The sequence below is a fragment of the Mercenaria mercenaria genome, chromosome 9, assembly GCF_021730395.1.
Source record: "Mercenaria mercenaria strain notata chromosome 9, MADL_Memer_1, whole genome shotgun sequence".
Taxonomy (NCBI): Eukaryota; Metazoa; Mollusca; class Bivalvia; order Venerida; family Veneridae; genus Mercenaria; species Mercenaria mercenaria.
The window spans coordinates 46,110,169-46,130,980 of record NC_069369.1 but is presented as its reverse complement, the minus strand read 5'-3'; the positions used below and the strand labels follow the sequence as shown (position 1 = coordinate 46,130,980).

The 20,812-nt window shown below is 35.3% G+C and overlaps 1 protein-coding gene across 3 annotated transcripts in view; it reads right to left on the bottom strand.

The window, feature by feature from the left end:
- The window catches only part of LOC123547022 (regulator of G-protein signaling 12-like), an 89,355-nt gene that overhangs the window by 14,476 nt on the left and 54,067 nt on the right, over positions 1-20,812 (bottom strand). For all 3 annotated transcript variants that reach the window (XM_045333764.2, XM_045333762.2, XM_045333763.2), the window contains exons 5-13: positions 14,340-14,492; positions 7,426-7,605; positions 7,091-7,177; positions 6,794-6,940; positions 6,251-6,488; positions 5,894-6,045; positions 5,222-5,407; positions 4,789-4,986; positions 4,361-4,457 (exon numbers count right to left, since the gene is read on the bottom strand). In XM_045333764.2, the coding sequence (XP_045189699.2) occupies positions 4,361-4,457; positions 4,789-4,986; positions 5,222-5,407; positions 5,894-6,045; positions 6,251-6,488; positions 6,794-6,940; positions 7,091-7,177; positions 7,426-7,605; positions 14,340-14,492 (1,438 nt within the window). The remainder of the gene's footprint in view (positions 1-4,360; positions 4,458-4,788; positions 4,987-5,221; positions 5,408-5,893; positions 6,046-6,250; positions 6,489-6,793; positions 6,941-7,090; positions 7,178-7,425; positions 7,606-14,339; positions 14,493-20,812) is intronic.

Genomic DNA, 20,812 nt, shown 5'->3' with positions numbered 1-20,812 from the left:
ACATAATACTCAACCAATAAAATGATTTTCTAAGTCCAAAAGGGGCAATAATTATTGCAAAAAGCAGGATGGAGTTATGTTGCTTGCTGTACAGGGTCAGCTTATGATGGTGAACAAGTGTTGCAAGTTTCAAAGCAATAGCTTTGATAGTTTAAGAGAAAAAGTTGACTTAAACATAAAAACTTAACCGAGAAATCTGATATTTTCTAAGTCCAAAAGGGGCCATAAATCTTGCAAAAAGCAGGACGGAGTTATGTTTCTTGCTATACAGGGTCAACTTATGATGGTGAACAAGTGTTGCAAGTTTTAAAGCAATAGCATTGATAGTTTAGGATAAAAGCTGACCTAAACATAAAACTTAACCAAGAAAACTGATTTTCTAAGTCCAAAAGGGCAATAAATCTTGCAAAAAGAAAGATGGAGTTATGTTTCTTGATGTACAGGGTCTGCTTATGATGGTGAACAAGTATTCCAAGTTTCAAAGCAATAGCTTTGATAGTTTAGGAGAAAAGTTGACCTAAACATAAAACTTAACCAAGAAATCCGATATTTTCTAAGTACAAAAGGGGCCATAAATCTTGCAAAAAGCAAGATGGAGTTATGTTTCTTGCTATACAGGGTCAGCTTATGATGGTGAACAAGTATTCCAAGTTTCAAAGCAATAGCTTTGATAGTTTAGGAGAAAAGCTGACCTAAACATAAAACTTAACCAGGCAACGCCGACGCCGACGCCGACAACCGCTCAAGTGATGACAATAACTCATCATTTTTTTTCAAAAAATCAGATGAGCTAAAAATGGGCTGGTACGAAACTTTCCAATTTCTAAAGGGCAAAAATTCAGCAAAATATCTTTGACATAGTTACATACCCTTGACTTCAGATTGAGATCATGACGATGAACAATTATTCAAAGTTTCAAAGCCACATGTCAAATAGTTTTGACAAAACGTAGGCTTGTAAGACAAAGTTCAAAAGGGCCATAACATGGACTTGTACGAAACCTGAACCAATTTAAAAGTCCAAAAAGGACCACATTAATACAGCCAAAATACTTGACAGAGTTATGTACTCTTGCCTACAGGTAGAGACTGTTATAATAAACTTGAGATACAAGTTTAAAAGCCAATGTCAAACAGTTTACACAAAATATGAACTGGTATGAAAAACTTAACCAAGATTTTCAAGTTAAAAGGGGCCATAATTCAGACAAAGTCCTTGATGGAGTTAATTATTCTTGCCTAATATTGGACATGGTGATGGTAAACAAGAAAGTTTCAAAAGGTTTTGTAGACTGGATGAATAGCTTAACCCAGGTGTGATGCCGAAGGATAGCTCTACTTATTCTTCGAATAGTCTAGCTAAAAATAGTTACATTTGTAGGGATAACACATGTTTTTTCGTGTTATAACATCTGCAGAATCCTGAGGGATTGGTTGGTACCAACGATTCCCAGGGATCCTGAAGATGTTATAACACGAAAAGAACATACGCTAACGCTATTCTAGCATAAATCGTTTAAAAACCAAGTAAATAAATACATTGTCTCTCAACGTCATTAAATTTCCATGAAATGCCCGGTATAGTCTATGTTGTTTTTTCACGATGATGTCATTTCCTTTTGAATTATCCATTTTTGGGTCCTAATACGTTTATGCTTTGCCACGGAACGCGCATATATAAAAACATGTTATAACAGCACGTGAGCACGAGAATCTCTCTGTTAACACACGTTTTCTCTCCTGTTAAAACACCCCCTGTGACAGTAACCGCAGTTTTATGCTAGAATTCGTGTACACCTCCCTGTTGTGTACAGACACCTGGGTAGAACCACAGACCTCTCCATTTTGTACAGGCACCGGGGCAAAACTTTTCACCTTCCAGTTTTGTACAATGCTCTTTGTTAAGTATAACCAAAATACACAGAAAATCCTTGCTTTAAAGTTTAGTGAATTAAACAGGAATTATAAGGCAAAACAGTATTATGTATAGTTAGCTAAAAAGTATTGTTATATTATGTTGTAAATATGTATCATGTATGAAAATGAATGAAAGAATGTTGCCCAACAACACCTGTGATAATTCATCAGCAACACTGATACCGAGGTATACCACATTATGAACTTTAATTAGGTGAATTATTACTCCCAGCTGAATATGTAATTTTCAGCTCAGTGTCCCCAGGATTTCGGGAAAGAGGAGATATATTGTTGGTCTAGGTCTTGCAGGTTTAAATTTGAAGATACAGACCTTACATTGATCTAAGGATCAAATATTTGACTTTCAGTTTTGACCTTGACTTTGATCAACAGAACTGAAACATGGATCTGTACGATGTTTTCAAGCTTCTGAAATATCCTTCGTTCAGGTAAGAAGGTATTTACAACAATATGAACAACCTGAAATCCAAAGCTCAGACTTGACATTCAGTTCTGACCCTGACATTAGGCTGGTGCACCTGAAACGTTTTGTTCAACTACATTTTCAACAATAGTATGTTGACTTTACAGACTAGCATTCTGACCAGTTTTCATATGGAAAAGGTAGGAAATCTGGCCTCTAGAGAGTTAAAGATTTTCCACATGTTGACCAGTTTTTTACCTCAAATTACCCAGTTTCAAACTTTACCAGGATTACATGAAGCTGAAGACTCTCTAACCAGATTTCATGTAGATAAGGTATAAAATGCGGCCTTTGGAGCAATGAACCAAGATGACCCAGTTTTGAACTTGACCTTGACCAAGACATACCACGTTTTATATAAAGAACCTCTAAAACGTGTTATCAAGGTTTTTCTATGACTTGAAATTATTATAACTAATTCCAGTGACATTATTCTAATATTACTGAAGCAATTTTGCCCATAATCGAACTTTTCTAAGACCTTGTAGACAAACATATGTCATCTAAGTTTCATGAATATTACTCAAGAAATGTGGTAGTCTTTAATTTGGTTCCAATGTGAAGTAGTACAATTTTTAACTACTCAATGGCCAGAAACTCATTGAGCAATATGTTGCATCATAAACTTGACAGAGATACTGCCCACAATAACATTTACAAGTTTCATGAAGACTGGTAACAAAAATGAAAGCCTTTTCATATCTTTCTGCAATAAATTTACCAGGTTATACATGAATTTGCCGAGAACCTTGCGCTCTTTGCTTTACGAAACTACTCTTGGTCAGTTTTGTGGGCACATTCAGATGTAATGAAATCAATAGATCAGGACAGGTGACATACTGCAATCCCTAGCCAGTTCTCCGGATTGAACTCTCTATTGACCAAACAGACATATAACCAGTGCTCATACAAGAAATTACAAGCACTATCATGATAACAAACTAACATAAAGAAATATTATTCATCACTTTATTGTTGGTCATATAACAATAACAAGCACATTTTACATAAGGTATAAACAGACAGAAAGGAAAATAATGTAAGTGATAAAAGGAGTGTGACAGCAGTACATCTGGTTCCTGGTAATGTATGATGTTTGCTATGTGACAGTAGAATATCTGGTTCCTGGCAATGTATGATGTTTGCTATGTGATGAACATATTGTTACATTAGTACAAAGCAAAATGTATATGATGTGATACTCTGCTTATGTTTAATGGTATCATGTATCACTACTACGATGTAATACTGGAACCAGCACCACCCTAATGACTCTGTTACCATGGTTACATGATAATACTACATGTCAAATACAGAACAAACAGGATCTTAGTGTAAAAAGTCAACAATTGAAAGTAGGATCATGTCTATAATGCATATGAACATTTAGTAAATTTTGTACCGACCTTTTACACTAAGACAGAAAGAAAGACAAGAAAGATAAACAGAACAAGATAGATGAATACATATAGTTGTCTCCCTTGCTACAGGTGAATATGTTCTGCTGATGCATTTGGATTAAACCAGAGAAACGTCTGCTAAAAGATTTTATAATCAGAAAATTCCAAAGCAAAAGCAACATTTTCACCTGCCCACATATCTAGCTATACAAGTTTCATAATGTTTACAAAGGGAACTAATTTCAATAAGCACATGTAAATGCATGATGATGATGATGACGATGATGATTATATACATATTGCACTTTTGGAAACAAAAATAAACAGGTTTTAATGTCAGTTGTAACTTTCTACATTAAATTTAAATCCATTCCATCTACTTCAAATGAAATTTCTGAAAGTTTCCAAGATTTTTATCAACATTTTCAGAAAGAAAAGATAAATTCTTAAAGAAAACCTCCAAGAAAAAAAATGTCATAAAAAAAAAACAACAAAAAACTATCCCTTGACACCATACAGAACTATCCTTTGTTTCATACAGATGTTCTGAAATACGTACCAGGTATATCAGAGGCCTGGTTCAGTACAATCACACGCTGACTGTCGATTGACGATACTAAGTTGTCTAAACACAGATTTCTGTCAGACTGCCCACTCTGCAAAAATAACAGTGGTTATATTTCAAGTATCCAAAAACAAAGTGTTTTTGCACGAACAAGTATCAAAACCACAGAATTTGTTCAAGTGGTTACATAGAGAAAATTCTTTTATTGCTTTTAAGCATGTGATTACTACTGAAGTTCTTGATATTGCTATAAATATTTAAGCTGTTTTTTTCAAAAAATAGCACTAAAGTAACATAGTTAACAAAAACTAACAGATAATACAATTTTCGCCTCTTTCCTTTTTAACTATTCAGCACTAAGAAGATTAGAAAATTTAAAGTACTTTTTTTCTTCAAAATATTTCTCCTACATCGACACTTACTAAATGAACGTCTATAGCATCTATTCTGTATCCGTATTTATTGAGAATGGGTTTGAAGACATCCCGGATGAGTCTGTTTGGTTTAGCTTTCACTCCAATAGATTTCTTGTTAGGTAAGTCCATTCTAAACAGCACTCTTCTCTCTATTGTAACTTCTTTAGAACCCAATGTTGAAATATCATCATTCAGGTTTAATGGCTGAAAAAGTTAAACATAACTGAAAGTTCATGACAAATTAAGAAATTATTTCCTTACGAAAAAGTTAAAATCAAAATAGAGTCATTCCTTTATTCTTACTTTGACTGACAGTAATTATTAACAATAGCATTAAATTTGATTTTGTATGCAGAAAAAAAATGATAAACTAGTTGTCACTTCATAAACAAATTCTTCCATTCACCATATTTTACTTGTCCAGCAAAACAGTATTTACCTTTTCCGAGCCTAACAAGAACACATCTACACTAGCCACTGAGAGTCCCCTCTTCTCACATAATTTGCCAAGGATATAATTAATTGTCTGCCCCTGTCTTGTTCCTACAACTGTTGTTGAGCCATCAGGCATTATCACCCGGCAAAACCTGGGCTGTTCCGGTTCTTCTTCAATGGTTTCCGGAACCTGGTAAACAGTTTGTATAATATTAGAAATTTATAAAAAGAAAGATCCTTGTGAAATAGTGCCAAAGTCATTACTGTAAACTAATTGTAATAAAATTCACCATGAAACTGGTCGATATTGGCTGAACAAACTTGACCTAGCTTTTATAGGGAAACAGCTGTAGGAGTATTGTGGTGATCACATTATGAGCAGACACTGTCAAGTTAAGCAGTTATGACTAATTCATGGACCATAAATCTGAAGATACTGAATCAGGAATGAATGTTGTTTCTATTACAGCTCTGGCAACCGACTAACAGCAATCTATCAAAATCATTTGAACAAACTTGAGAAATTCAAACAAAATCACTTATGACAAAGTCAGATGAAAAAGAAGTTTTACAAAATGTAGATGATGGATAATGGATGCCAGATTATTCACCTACAATTATAGCTCACCCTGAGCCTGTAGTTCATGTGAGCTAATCCATGTACACAAATATTTACCTCTACATGTACAGGTTCTTTCTTTGTGTTGGTGGAAGATTCAGGGTTGGAACTGGGCACTGCAGGAGTTGTGTTTGCATTGATATCCTTTGTCTCCTTAACTGACTTCTGGTTTTTACTGTCCGTCTCTGATTTACTTTGCTTCTTGGATTCTGAAATAAATCAAACTTGATAAGCAATGTTTTCAAGAAAAGGTTTCCAAGCTTTCTGCAGGAAATTCTTACCGGTAATTGTATCACACTTCATACAATAAGGATCAATATGAAACATCCTAATTCAGCTCTATTAATGAAACAATAATTATAGAATCATTCATTTATATATCAGGTTTAGAATTTAATATGAAAAAGAACATACTTTGTCTCCAAGGCAACAGAGATCTTCTACGTTTGTCCTTATTCTCTTCATTTTCCTTGCCTTTTCCTTTCTTCTTTCCATCCTTCTCATTAACCTTGTCTAGCAGTTTGTTTTTATCCTGTGGTGTGTCACTGGCTACCAGCAATGGTTTTCCCTCCATTTCGTCCATCATGTATGATTTATAGAGGCTGGACTTCAGGAACCTTGAGTAACTGTCTTGTTTCATCAGCTGGAAGATCTGCAAGAACCATTTCATTTCTAAGTTTTTATCATGGTACCAAATACATCACATCTGATATTTGTAGGTCTAAAAATTATTAAGCTCTGTTGTACACAAACACCATAATGAAAGTAAATTTCTATGAGTAAGAATGATAAGTATGAAGTCATGTGATCAATTATTCAGACAATGACTTATTCTTACATGTCACAAAGAAAATATGAATTGTATACTTGTGAATTCACATTCTTGGCCTTATGATGCTTACATCCTGCATGACATTCTATCATGTATTGTATATGGATTAGATCAATTGATCTTACCTGTTGTTGAGCAGTGTCGAATGTTTGTGGGGTTGGATTTTCAAGTTGACTTTCGACTGCCTTTCTAGCCACGCTATCAATGTTGACACACTCGCACGCACGCACAGACACATGCTTGTCATACAGCTCCTGTGCCTTTGATTTTCTCTGAAAAGGAAATATAAATTTCTTGATTAAAAATTGCCAAAAAATTAAGACTTCAAATAATCACATCTGATCATTTCACATGTACTTGATTATTAAAATCTGATATTTTATGAAAAAAAAAAAAACACACAACAAAATCTAGTTTCTTACGTAATTTGAATCAATGATGTTCTTGAAATCTTCACATGCCTTCCAAAACACAACATTCTCTTCACTGAACTCTTTCTTCAGAAATTCCTGAAAAATCCAACACAGAAATGCAAAAATAAGTTACTTCCCTTTGTATGTGCAAAGTAAACCTCAGCTATTTTTACTTATAAAAGAATATATAAATTCTATCTGTACCTATTAGAACCATATGAAACAATAATGAACAATTTACAGTAAATAATTTACACACTGACAGTTTAAATTAAATGCTTTAAACAGACCAGAAAGAAAAAGAAAGTAGGAAATTTATTTCTCTATTCACAAATCAATCTTACAGTGAACACTGTAATTCCTATGGAGTCTTTGAGAAGTTTGTCAAAACTGACTGCCCACGAGGAAACTCTCCCAACTTGCTCCTGTTCTATGGAAGTGGCAACATGGTTTACAATGCTGTTCACACTATTAGCTGATGAAAGCTTCTGTTGCACAGGATCTTGATCTAACACAACCAGAGACTGAAAAAAATAAAATAACCAAATATAATTTATAAAATATTTCTATCACCAACAACTAAAGCTAACATCAAAATATTTTTTGGTTAAATAAATACCATTTTTAAAAGACTATATCCATTTGCAAAATAAGAACTCCAGTTTTTTTTAGATCACTGCTAGTGTGTGTGCATGTTCAAAATTTGGAGCAGCTACAACAAATTTCACACTTTTTAAATCACCAAATGCTTTTGAATGTTTTTAAAATTCTTACAGATTAAAGAGATAATTTTTGATTAGCACAAGGCCAAATCTTGCCCATTTGACAGACAAACACTGCATATCAATGGGATGTATGCTTCTATATCCTTGGATTAAAGAATTATATTAATCCAGATATCTGTTTTCATTATCTCTCACAGGAAAATTGTACTTCAATAGAATATGATTATAGCAATCAAGTTTCAACAGCATTGACCTAGAATTTGGCTTCCTTTCCAAAATGCATTCAATTATCTCTGCTTTTCTGTGAGTAAGGTGATCACAAAAGAAATATCAGTCTTCCTTCATACCCGTAATTTAACATTTTATTTAACATTACCCTAAAAACTTACTTTGTTCAAACATGATGATGCATTTTTAAGTGGATAATATTTGTTATACAGCCGAGTATTAAAACTGCGTTCATGTTTGCACTGATTTTTCTCATATTGTTCAACAGTGTGACTTTTCTTGTTCTTTCCACAGTTCAAGTTTCTCTCCTGTCTAAATACTTGTAAGCTTGCATTCAAATTGTCACAATATCTCTGCTTTTTACAATTTGAGTCAACACAACCCTGTGTGTTTAACAGCAGCTCTGCACTAGATTCCTCAACACATATTGATCGCCGACGATGTTTGCGCAGTGAGTTATATATCTTAGCATAGCCATCTTTACGATAACTAGCTGCTCCAATAAAACTTATATCCAAAAACATTTTTAGCAAAGTTGTGAGAATAAAGCACTATTTTGTATACAATATTTATTGAAACAAATCCGTATAATTATATATATGTACAAATATATATCACAGTTCAGTCTGATGCATGTAGTGTATATACATAATTCTATCCAAAAATCACTAGAACCCATTTATAAATAAATTTACAGTACTAAACTGATTAGCTCAATTAAACTCAATAAAAGTGGCAACAGATAACCAACAACCAATGAAAACTCTCCAAACAAGTGGCTATCCAATCAGAACCAGGTTTACATCACAAGGTGTCATAATGTCTACTGTCTGAAAAGTTATCACACTTATTGTGACTTAACAGGGAGTTAATTACAAAAGAGTGAACAATGGCCAATGCACCCTAAAGGGACAAGTAAAAGGTTTGTTTAGGAGCTGACTGACACATTATTGATGTAAAGGTGCCAAATAAAGTTTGATAACTTTACAATTGCCTACAGTACACCAAGCTTGCTTTCCACACTTTAATCAAAACTGATCTTTTAGCACAATTTTATTATCAGCCACACACAATGAGAGTGATGAAAGTTTGATGAACCTATAATTCCCTGCTAGTGCCATTTTTTACAGATTTTCACATTTGATTTGTCTACATTTGTGACCTGTGAAATGTTTGAAAACTTCACAGTTTTCTTAAGAGATACATAAAATAGTTTGTGGCATTAAAAATATTATCAAAGAAATTGTAGTCTGAATGATTCAACTTTTCCAAAGAGAATTGACTGTAAAATAAAGAGAACTCATAATGATTATTAAACTGTCAATCTATATATGCCCAAACTTGAGCAGCCTGGCATAGCTGACATTTTGCTTAAAAATGTATTCTATAGCCAGTATGTACAGAACACAATTTGTGTAAAAAAATTAAAACTGAAAAAAAAAAACAACACAACAACAGTGCTGTATTTTTGGTAATTTATAAATATTTTATGATACTTACATGTTTGACCAAACTGGCCAATTCTCTGTCACTCAATTTCCTTAATAATATATGCATTTTAATTCACAACTGCTGTAACTGATCCAAAATTTATTGCAACTGTTTGACAGACAATTGGTAACACACTTTCAATTTAATGACAGTAAACTTTCCATTTGATATAAGTATATTGTAACATCAAAGTTTGTCACACTTAATAATTACAGCCTCCTTTAAATTACTTCTTTAATAACAGTTTTAATCCAATCAATATTGCTCAAACATTTCTCAAAAACAATCATAGCATATTTTACTTTAATTGCAATAAGTTATAAGAGTTACAGGTGACAATGTTGGCATACTGAAAGACACACTTCATATTTATATTTCTCAATTTTTATCACTAATTTGATCATTACACACATGATTAGTTACAGTTTTATCAGATCACACCAATCTTACAACATTAAACAAATATACTCTCTGTATCACTGCCTGTAAAATCTGATAAAAAATCATTTATAAGAAATTACAATCAGATAAATCATACTGAAAACAGGTGATTAATTATCAATAATCATCAATGATTATGGTGTCTGTTAAGTAAGTTCACATCATCATACAATCTTTTTGATTTTGTGTTTTATCATGCACAGGGTGGTCCAGAACATAGAATTACAGGTCTAGTACTGAAAATAGGCTGGCTAGATGTCTCTGATAAAAAAGCAGCCAAAAAGAAAAGGTCTAATTAAAGGTCTGATAATCAGTTACAGGAAATTATTAATCTGAAATGATACACAATCACATCATGCAGAACTGCAACGTATTGTCTATGTCCACAACATTTTTTTTTCAAGCTGAAAAATAACAGCAAGAAAAACATTTCTGGATTAAGCATTCAGTATCTGCTACACTTCCCCATTGCAAAACAGAAAAGGCAGCAAATGACTTGCAGCATTGTACATTTAAAATTGAAAGGTCTGAATATTTCTTACTGGGAACAAGAAATAGCTAAATCTCCAGTAAACTTGACTTTAAAATAATATCCAGACACATTTAGAACTCTGATTAACTTTCAGATCTTGTTTTTCCACTAATGGCATATTTCTGACAATTATGCCATACAAGGACAGATGGAAGGATACTGTGTTGCCTCCTTTGTTTTTTGAAGCAGATGAAAAGGATGGTAGGGTTTCATGGTTTTGTGTGTGTGTGTGTGTGTGTGGGGGGGGGGGGGGGGAGGAGGTATTTTTCAGAAAATGTTTTCCACAGAGAGAGGCATATTTACCATTACCAAGTCTACAAATACTGTATTTGACAAACAATCAGAACTACCTTACACAGTCCTGAGAAATAGCTAATCACCTGTGACCTTTCATGTGACTGTGAACTACTGGTATACTGTAAGTAAACTTCTATCAAGATTTTACTCTGATGAAAGAAAAAACATTACACGAAAGACCAAAAAGTATAATAAAAGATGTAACGAAGATCCATATTGAAATTTAAGCTCAGTAAGAGAGATAACAGATCATCAATCCCTAAATGACCTTTAATTAATCAACTGTTATTTTAAAGATGTAAAGCAGAGATAGCCAGCTGACTAAGACCTCTATGTCCTGTATGGTCTAGACATGAATCCCCCAGATAGTAGGACTGATTACATCAATGTGGGTTGGGTAAACAATCACCTTAAATCAGAGATCTAAGGTGATACTGGGTTAACTGATTGATGGCATATTTACAACCTTAAATTAATTACTTTCCAATTTTGACAGTGCCTACATCTTGAAGGGTTTCACCATTAGAGTGTTGACAGACAATTTCTACTCTGCAACATTACCCAGTTTACCCATTGTTGCCATTAAAGCGGGAAATACTTGTATTTCCTAAGAAGGTAAGAAATACTGGGAATTCCTGGGAAATAACTGGGCGATACACCGAGACCAAAATTTTACCCCTTGGATATAGCAATACCCGCTAGATTAATTTTATAATCCCTTCAAACCAAATAACAATAAATGAAAAGTCAATGTCAATACAGTCATTAGTTGGTACAGATTAGTGACAGTTATACACAATACATTGCCTCAGTCATGCTTTATACAATTACAGTATTTCATCATCAATAACCCCGGACATTGACGTACTGACCAGTCATGTGCTCTGCACATCATCTTATCGCTACCTACCTATATGTGAAGTTTGAAGTCAATACCTGGAATGGTTATTAAGTTATGCTCCTGACACCAAATATGACAGACAGATTTGACCTATGAGCTAAAATTGTGACCTTGACCTTTAAACTACCAAACTAATTCATGCACTCTGCACATCGTCTTATCACCACCTACCTAAATATAAGTCCGAAGTCAACACCATGAATGGTTATCAAGTTATGCTCCAAACATGACATATGACAGACAAATATGATATCCGAGCTCCTTTTGTGTCCATGACCTTTGACCTACCAAACCACCTCAAACTTATATCCAAGTTTAAAGTCAATACCTTCAATGGTTATTAAGTTATGCTCCATAGTATTACACAAAATATGATGGATGGATGGACAGTAGGGCAGATGTACCCTATCACAGTCATAATACATCCCATTTTTCAAAAATGAGTATATAGAATTGGTTATGGCAGCCTATCTCTGATTCCTATAAGCCTAGAGAATTGGTTAAGTAGACTGGCAGCCTACCTATATCAATGCTAGTCAGAAACGGTGTGTTTCAAATACTTCTGTAATAAATGGATAAAGGGGAGCGGTGGTCTAGTGGTTAAGGTTTCGACCGATCAACCCGGGGGTCATGGATACGAGCCCCACTGGGGTCATGACCATGACTTCTCTATGATACTAGTACTGGTTTTTCCAGGAAGCAGACTCAAGAGTGATTCAAATAAGCTTTAAGCTTTCATCACAATCCAGCTAAAACAAGGCAGTCTGAAAGACAGCTATATCCCCTGCCACTGTTATGGATAGTGAAAGGGTTGATGGTATTGGGTGGAAGCATTGATTTTGTTAAATACATTTTATAGTCCATGTATGAGGAAATCAATAAATTTGAAAATATTTAAAGAGGTTTAGGAGATACAGAGCAGACACAAAATGGAAGACTCAAACCTTTGACATTGACCTTGAGCCAACATGGCTGACTCATGAGTTCTGCACATCGTCTTGATAAGGTGATCATTTGACCCAAGTTTCATGAAAATCCTTCAAGAGATTTAGGAGATACAGAGTGGACACAAAGTGGAAGGCTCAAACCTTTGACCTTGAGTTGTGACCTTGACCCTGAGCCAACATGGTTGACATGAGTTCTGCACATCGTCTTGATGAGGTGATCATTTGACCCAAGTTTCATGAAAATCCTTCAAGGGGTTTAGGAGATACAGAGCGGACACAAAATGTTAACGACAGATGGAATGATGGAAGGTCGGAAGGAAGGACAGAGACCATTCCTATAACCCCCCACCACTCGTGGCGGGGGATTAACAAATTAGTATAAACTAAATGGATACTTTTCTGGGGTGTTAACATAGTCTAGCTATTAATTGGTGGCTGAACCTCTGTACAGCCAGAACACTCTTGTTGTGTAAATGTCAGTCATGGTTTGTAGTAACCACTGAGAATAGAGATATGTTCTGCATGAATGTTGTCTGTTAATTTTCAGATCTTTGCCTAAATTTTCTTTTATGCTAATGCTATTATTCATCTTAACCCCCTCATCCACCACCCACTAAAGAAAGTTACAACTAGAAATGTGTCCATGGGACACAGATGCCCCCACTACATGACATTAAAATGACAATTTTTTCCCAGGTCAGGGGCCATAACTGAATGAATCCGGACGCGAAACCCCAGGTGCACAACTGCACATGCTGACCAACATTCCTGTAAACTTTGGTGACTCTAGGTCAAATACTTTTGGAGCTACGCACAACACAACATTAAAATGACCAATTTTTAACTAAGTCAGGGGCCATAACTCCTACACGACTGAATGAATCCGGACAAGAAACCCCAGGTGCACAACTGCACATGCTGACCAACATTCCTGTAAACTTTGGTGACTCTAGGTCAAATACTTTTGGAGCTACCATGAGTTTAACTAAGTCAGGGACTATAACTCCTACAAGACTGAATGAATCCGGACGCGAAACCCCAGGTGCACAACTGCACATGCTGACCAACATTCCTGTAAACTTTGGTGACTCTAGGTCAAATACTTTTGGAGCTATGCACGACACAACATTAAAATGACAAATTTTTTACTAAGTCAGGGGCCATACTCCTACATGACTGGATGAATCCGGACGCGAAACCCCAGGTGCACAACTACACATGCTGACCAACATTCCTGTAAAGTGTTGTGACTCTAAGTCATATACTTTTGGAGCTAGGCGCAACACAACACTAAAATGACCAATTTTTACAAAGTCAGGGGCCATAACTTCTACATGACTGAATGAATCCGGACGCGAAACCCCAGGTGCTCAACTACACATGCTGACCAACATTCCTGTAAAGTTTTGTGACTCTACGTCAAATACTTTTGGAGCTAGGCACGACACAACATTCTCGGAAGGACGGACGGACGGACGGACAAGGGCAAATCTATATGCCCCCCCCCAAAGTGGGGGCATAAAAATCTGTACTGACCTGAGAGCTTTGGAATCCTGTTTTCAACATTAACCATGAATTTTATATTTGTGAATTTTGTAAAGGAAAGACCTTTCTGCTTTGTCATTTAAATATTAGTTGTTTTCTTTGCAGATGTACATTAGCAGCTATTTTGTTAATGATTATTGTTTTTATTTACCTCATGAGAAAGACTAAGAGGGTTACACCTTGATTTTCGTCTCAGTGAACCCTGCTGACCCTTCGTCCATTTATCTGTACTGTTACTGACCGAAGATTTCGCTACAACATCTGGAGTACCAGAAACCGGAATGCTTCTTCTTTCTTGGTCCCTCTGTAAATAGAAAATACACAATTCTTAGTAGCATACATTTTTTCAGTGACCAATAAATTTTATACCTACTTCTACTTTTCCAGCTCGATAAATTTAAGTTATTATATTTTGGATAGGGTATTTAAGATTTTTCAATTACACTTTCCTGGTTTACTGATGGAGTAAGACCTGGGCGTTATTTCAGGCATGGGCAGGCACCTGGGGAAAACATCCTAGTCTTACCCAAAGCCAAATGCATGCTTTCTCATTTGACAAGCCAAGCAAGGCCTAAACAGGCCAAATGATATTTTAACTATTATAAAAGGATCAATTGTGTGTGTGTTCAGGTTTAGCGCGATCACAATGCCCAACTTTAAAGTGCTGCCTCACTCAAATATCACGCCGTAGACGTGTGACATAATACCCAACCCAGTCACATTATACTGACGCTGGGCTGACCAGTCCTAGCACTATCCTCTTAATGCTGAGCACCAAACCAGGAAGATACTATTACCAATTTTTACGTCTTACGTCTTTGGTATGATGCGGCCAGGAATTGAACCCATGACCTCACACACTGATCACTTTACCACTAGGCAAACAAGGTGGTTAAAATTAATAAAATTAATCAAAATAGATGATATTATGTCAATTATATAATAGCTACATAGAATAATTGAGCATACTGGGGTAGCTCTAGTTAACTGTTCAGCTTTCTTTGCCAAAACCTTTAGACTGGCAATTCTTCAAATGTATGTCCAAACAAATTTTGACCTTTCATCTTAGCTTAAAATCATATCTTAAAGCCCATTTTTTCTTATAACTTTGGACTTTCAGTTTGGGAAAGAACACTTTTTAAACAATAAGTACCTTGAATAGATCATACATTTCCTTTGTAAGAAACTTTAATGAAAGTCGCCTCATTTTTCAGACCTTATGGTAGTATTTATCTAAAATAAGTATATTAATATTCCAAATATATGCATATTTATGATGAATCCCTATTCCAGCCATTTCCATATCCACAGTAGAATAAGTAACACACTTTCAACCACAAATATCCTTCATTCAAGACTGTTTCATACATAATCATGTAACACAAAAAACCTTAACGAAGTATTTAAATATTCTAAAGACATTTTAAAGGTATTATCCTTTCACCAATAAATGTCTAAAAACGTTTGGACATCCCACGGTGCCTATGTGTCAACAAAAACAAATCCCCCCATGATAACAATATTGAAAGATCAGGCCACTTGTATCTTTGTACTTTCTCCATATCCATTCATAACTGTTTGCAAAGCATTTTATGGCAATAAAAATATCTGTGCATGAATCGTTATAAGATATACGCCCCTAGATATTGAAAGCAAATTATGGTTTATTAGACAATTTACCATATCATATTCATTCATCTATAAATATTTGTTGTGAAAAATCTGTACATCTAAATAAGACTATGTTTATTGAAATTTCAAAGTGAAAAAATCAAACACCTTCAAACATGTCATACACACATAAATTTATATTTTATATAAAAAAAACTGGAGTGAAACTTACAAAGAGTTCCTGCAAAGCTTTTTTAAATATCATTAGCTAAGTACATTTGCACTAATTAATGAGTGTAAATTTTATTCACTAATTGAGTGTTAATTTTATTTATAACTAGAGCTATCACTGAAGGTGATGAATGTACCCCCCCGCATGCACTGACACAGTACATTGCAATTTGACGCACACAAGATTGCATAATTATGTGGACTGTATGTATATAGAGTCTATGTATATAGTATAGTAATAAAAAACAAAGCCCCATAACTCTGCAGAATATTTTTCTGAAAGAACCTAACATGCACCAGGCACAAGTAAGGTTGGTACTGATTACTTGTGTGAAGTTTCATTAAACTGTGTGCAATGGTTCGGGAGTTAAGGCGTGCACAAGACTGCATATGCAGACTCTATGTATATAGTACTGTAACAAAAAACAAAGTCCCATAACTCTGCAGAATATTTATCTAAAAGAACGTAACATGCTCCATGAACAACTATGGTTGGTACTGACGACTTGTGTGAAGTTTCATTAAATTGTGTGCAAGGGTTTGGGAGATCAGGCGCGCACAAGATTGTATATGCAGACTGTATGTATATAGTATATTAACAAAAAACAAAGTCCCATAACTGTGCAGAATTTTTTTTCTGAAAAAACCTACCATGCACCATGCACAACTACTGTTGTTACTGATCACTTGTGTGAAGTTTCATTAAATTGTGTCAAGGGGATGAGGAGAGTTGGTGCGCACAAGATTGTGTCTATGGACAGACAGACAACCTGAAACCAGTATACCCCCCTTACAAACTTCGTTGTCAGTGGTGGGAGCGGGGTACAAATATGATACAATAACAAATATTGTCTCCTCCAGTAAAAAAAATGAAGTTTTTTCCCTAAAGCATTTAACCATCCTAACTGGTAAGAATGTATAATATGAAAACAGATGATATTTACCAATTTTTAATGTGCATCCTGCATATAAAGACAAAGCCACAGTAAGGTAAGATATAAAGAGGTGACTGCAAGGTCAAGATAGAAACTAACAATTATAACTAGAATTGTGGCCCACACATACAGCACAATTTCATATCAAGGTTCTTCACCTATGCAACTTTGAACCCATTCCTTCAAAGAGTATTCAGATTCTTCACTATACCCTATATATATAGTGAAATTAACAAAGGGTCATAACACTGGTCAAAATGGTCACAGCCCATCCTTTATGGTCATATTCAGATAAGGTTGTGCATCTGACCATTCCTTCAAGAAGTGCATGAGGAGATGACTACACCAAATTTCTTCACTATGGCATATTTTGTGAAATTATGAAAGGGACAAAATTCTAGAAAAAAAATCCACAAAAAAAGTCCATTATTTACGGTCATCTTCACATAAAGGTCCTTCATCTGTGAAACTTTCAAGCATATCTTTCAAATTGAATAGTGTTTGAGGAGTTGGGCACTTCAGGTTTTTCTCTATATTCTATATAGCAAAACTATCAAAGGGCCATTACTGCGGTAAAAATAGTCACAGCAAAAATTTCTTCCTTTATGATCATCTGCACATCAAGCTTGTTCATCTGTGAGACTGAAGCAAATCAGGCCAATAGTGTGTGAGGAATTGGACACACAAGATTTCGGGACATACGTACGTAAAAACAACAGCAACGCTATATGCCCCATGAAAACAATTTCAAATACAACAATGCAAGTGTATTTGGTCACTGTTGCAGCAAATGTAGATATGAATGCAAGTTTCATTATGCTTATAGAAAGTTTGATATATTCCATGCATGAGGTATTGTGAAATTGCAGCTGTAATTTGTCAAGTATGGGATAATGTGTTTACGCCCTGTAAAAGCAATGACTCTGACATCAGGCTTTTATAACTGAAACATGGGTCAGTCACTTTGTGTTGATGAGACGTACATGTAACCAAAGTTTCAAAGTTTCCTTGAAGGCATTAGAAGATTATGGACTGGACACAATAGCCGACACTCGACTATGACCTTCCGCTGAGATCATGAACTTTGACTGGTTATCTTGTTCAGTGGCACATTCAACTAAAATTTTAAAAATAGACAGGGATCTATAAGGCTTCAACATTTGACCTTAAATTGTAACCTCGAGCTGGGGCAACTGGAACATGCATTCTGTACGTCCTCTTAATGGATGGAATATGAAACTCAAGTTTCACAAATATCCTTCAAGAAGATATTGGCAAAACAATCTGACTTAAGTACTTAATCTTCTAAACGAAGATCTGAGAACGACCCATTCACATACGTCTTCTGTATATTTTGGATTTCCAGTATTGCTATTTTTATTTTAACCAATCAGACGACTTGTTCGAATGTCAAAGAGTAAGAAAAATGTGCAGTCATTCCAGGGCTCTAACCTGTGACCCCTCTCTTACAAAGCAAGTGGCCTACCGACTGAGCTAGCCGGCTATCTGACAAATTACGAGATAAGAATTGTAAATATCAAAAGTCAAGGCTACAGGTAGGCTTGCAAAATGTTGTAAGTTAAGCTCTGATTGGCTAGCGAAAGGGTCGTCAGAACGAGGCTATGAATAGGTCGTTCTCAGATCCTATGCATAGCATAATAGGAGATGTACTTTAGTCAGATTGTTGGCAAAACATCAAGATTTTTTAAGGATGAACAAACATGTTACAAATACTGCAAACTATAAATTTAGATAATGGTCCAAGACTTTAATCAAAAGCTGGCTATAAGGTCATAGCTTCCAACAAGACCAATATCAATGTCTCAAACACACTTATCATTCTTGTATGCCTAGAACTAAATCTCACAACTGACTTGTCATATGTAAAATGGTAGGACAGAAAGTATGGTACAGGCTCCAACATATCAAAGTCACAGTAATATTGACAGAAAGTAATATGGTACAGGCTCCAACATATCACTGACAGAAAGTATGGTACAGGCTCCCATATCACTGACAGAAAGTACGGTACAGGCTCCAACATGTCACTGACAGAAAGTACGGTACAGGCTCCAACATGTCACTGACAGAAAGTAATATGGTACAGGCTCCAACATATCACTGACAGAAAGTACGGTACAGGCTCCAACATGTCACTGACAGAAAGTACAGTACAGGCTCCAACATGTCACTGACAGAAAGTACGGTACAGGCTCTATGGTACAGGCTCCAACATGTCACTGACAGAAAGTATGGTACAGGCTCCAACATGTCACTGACAGAAAGTACGGTACAGGCTCCAACATGTCACTGACAGAAAGTACGGTACAGGCTCCAACATGTCACTGACAGAAAGTACGGTACAGGCTCCAACATATCACTGAGAAAGTACGGTACAGGCTCCAACATATCACTGACAGAAAGTATGGTACAAGCTCCAACATGTCACTGACAGAAAGAATGGTACAGGCTCCAACATATCACTGACAGAAAGTATGGTACAGGCTCCAACATATCACTGAGAAAGTACGGTACAGGCTCCAACATATCACTGACAGAAAGTATGACATCTTGTTTCATATGCCATGTTGTATGTTACATTGTCTGTAATGTTTATGTCAGATGCCCATAAGAGCCTTGACTTTTGAATAAAAACTTGAAACTTGGTACAGGCTCCAACATATCACTGACAGAAAGTATGGCACAGGCTCCAATATATCAAAGTCACAGTAATACTGATAAGAGAGCAGCCAATTTTCACATAGGGCTGTCTAACTGACTATCTTTTTCATTTTTTTTCTTCTTAAATCATTTTCTGTTATATATTCTGACAATCTTTTTTTGCTATGATTATCTACGTTTTGAGAAGAAAAGGGACATAATCATACAAATTTGAGTGGCCTCCTGTGAACAAAACATGGTCTAAAAACAGCTTTAGAGCTGTCATGCAAAAAACAACAACAGAATAATTATATAGTTGTATCACGTTCTGCTGTACATCCACATCTTAAACTATCCTTTATGATTATTTTATACATGTATTATAATGACTGTCTATGCCTGGAGGATGTAACACACAGTTATACAATTATTTCAAATTTGTATTGTATAAAGGTATTTTTTTTAAGAATATAAAGAACAATTGGGAGATAAAGGTTTAAGCACATTTTCTCCTTGATGATTTTTTACCATGACCACTAAGTAACAATATGTAACAATTTTACTAATGAGTGCACAACTGAATCACTGGACGACCCCCTACCTATCTCCCGTTCAAATGTCAAATATTTTCTAACACTCTTCTTCTCTTTATACAGTAGAATGGCTCCCAAAGTTTTTGAATAATGGGAAAAAGTAATCCCAGCAATTTAGACAAGTCTCGTCACACTACATCTAAGGACGGGAACATTGACACTTTAAGCCCCTCTCATTGCAATTACAATATTTGTGCAAGTTTTCAAGGACTTATAGAAATCCTCTAAACCAAAGTGGGTATAAATCGTAATCTATTCATAGATACCAGAATTATCTTAAGAAACATTACTTAAAGCACTTAAAATTCCTGTGACGTTGTCATCTATTCCCTCCTGTTGTAATTCATGATGTCGCTTTTAGGGCAAAATTTGTAAAAACTTTCATTAAAATTCATACATGTACCTGTATACAGCTTTCTGGTTGAATTAAAATTAACATTTGTATGCAATTCATCACATTTAACGATCTCTATATAATTTCAAATCATACAAGTTTTTTTTATAAATGATATGCACTGGCATGGGAAAACTTGTATCACTTACAGTCTCCTCTTGCACTGGCATGGGAAAACTTGTATAACTTACAGTCCCCT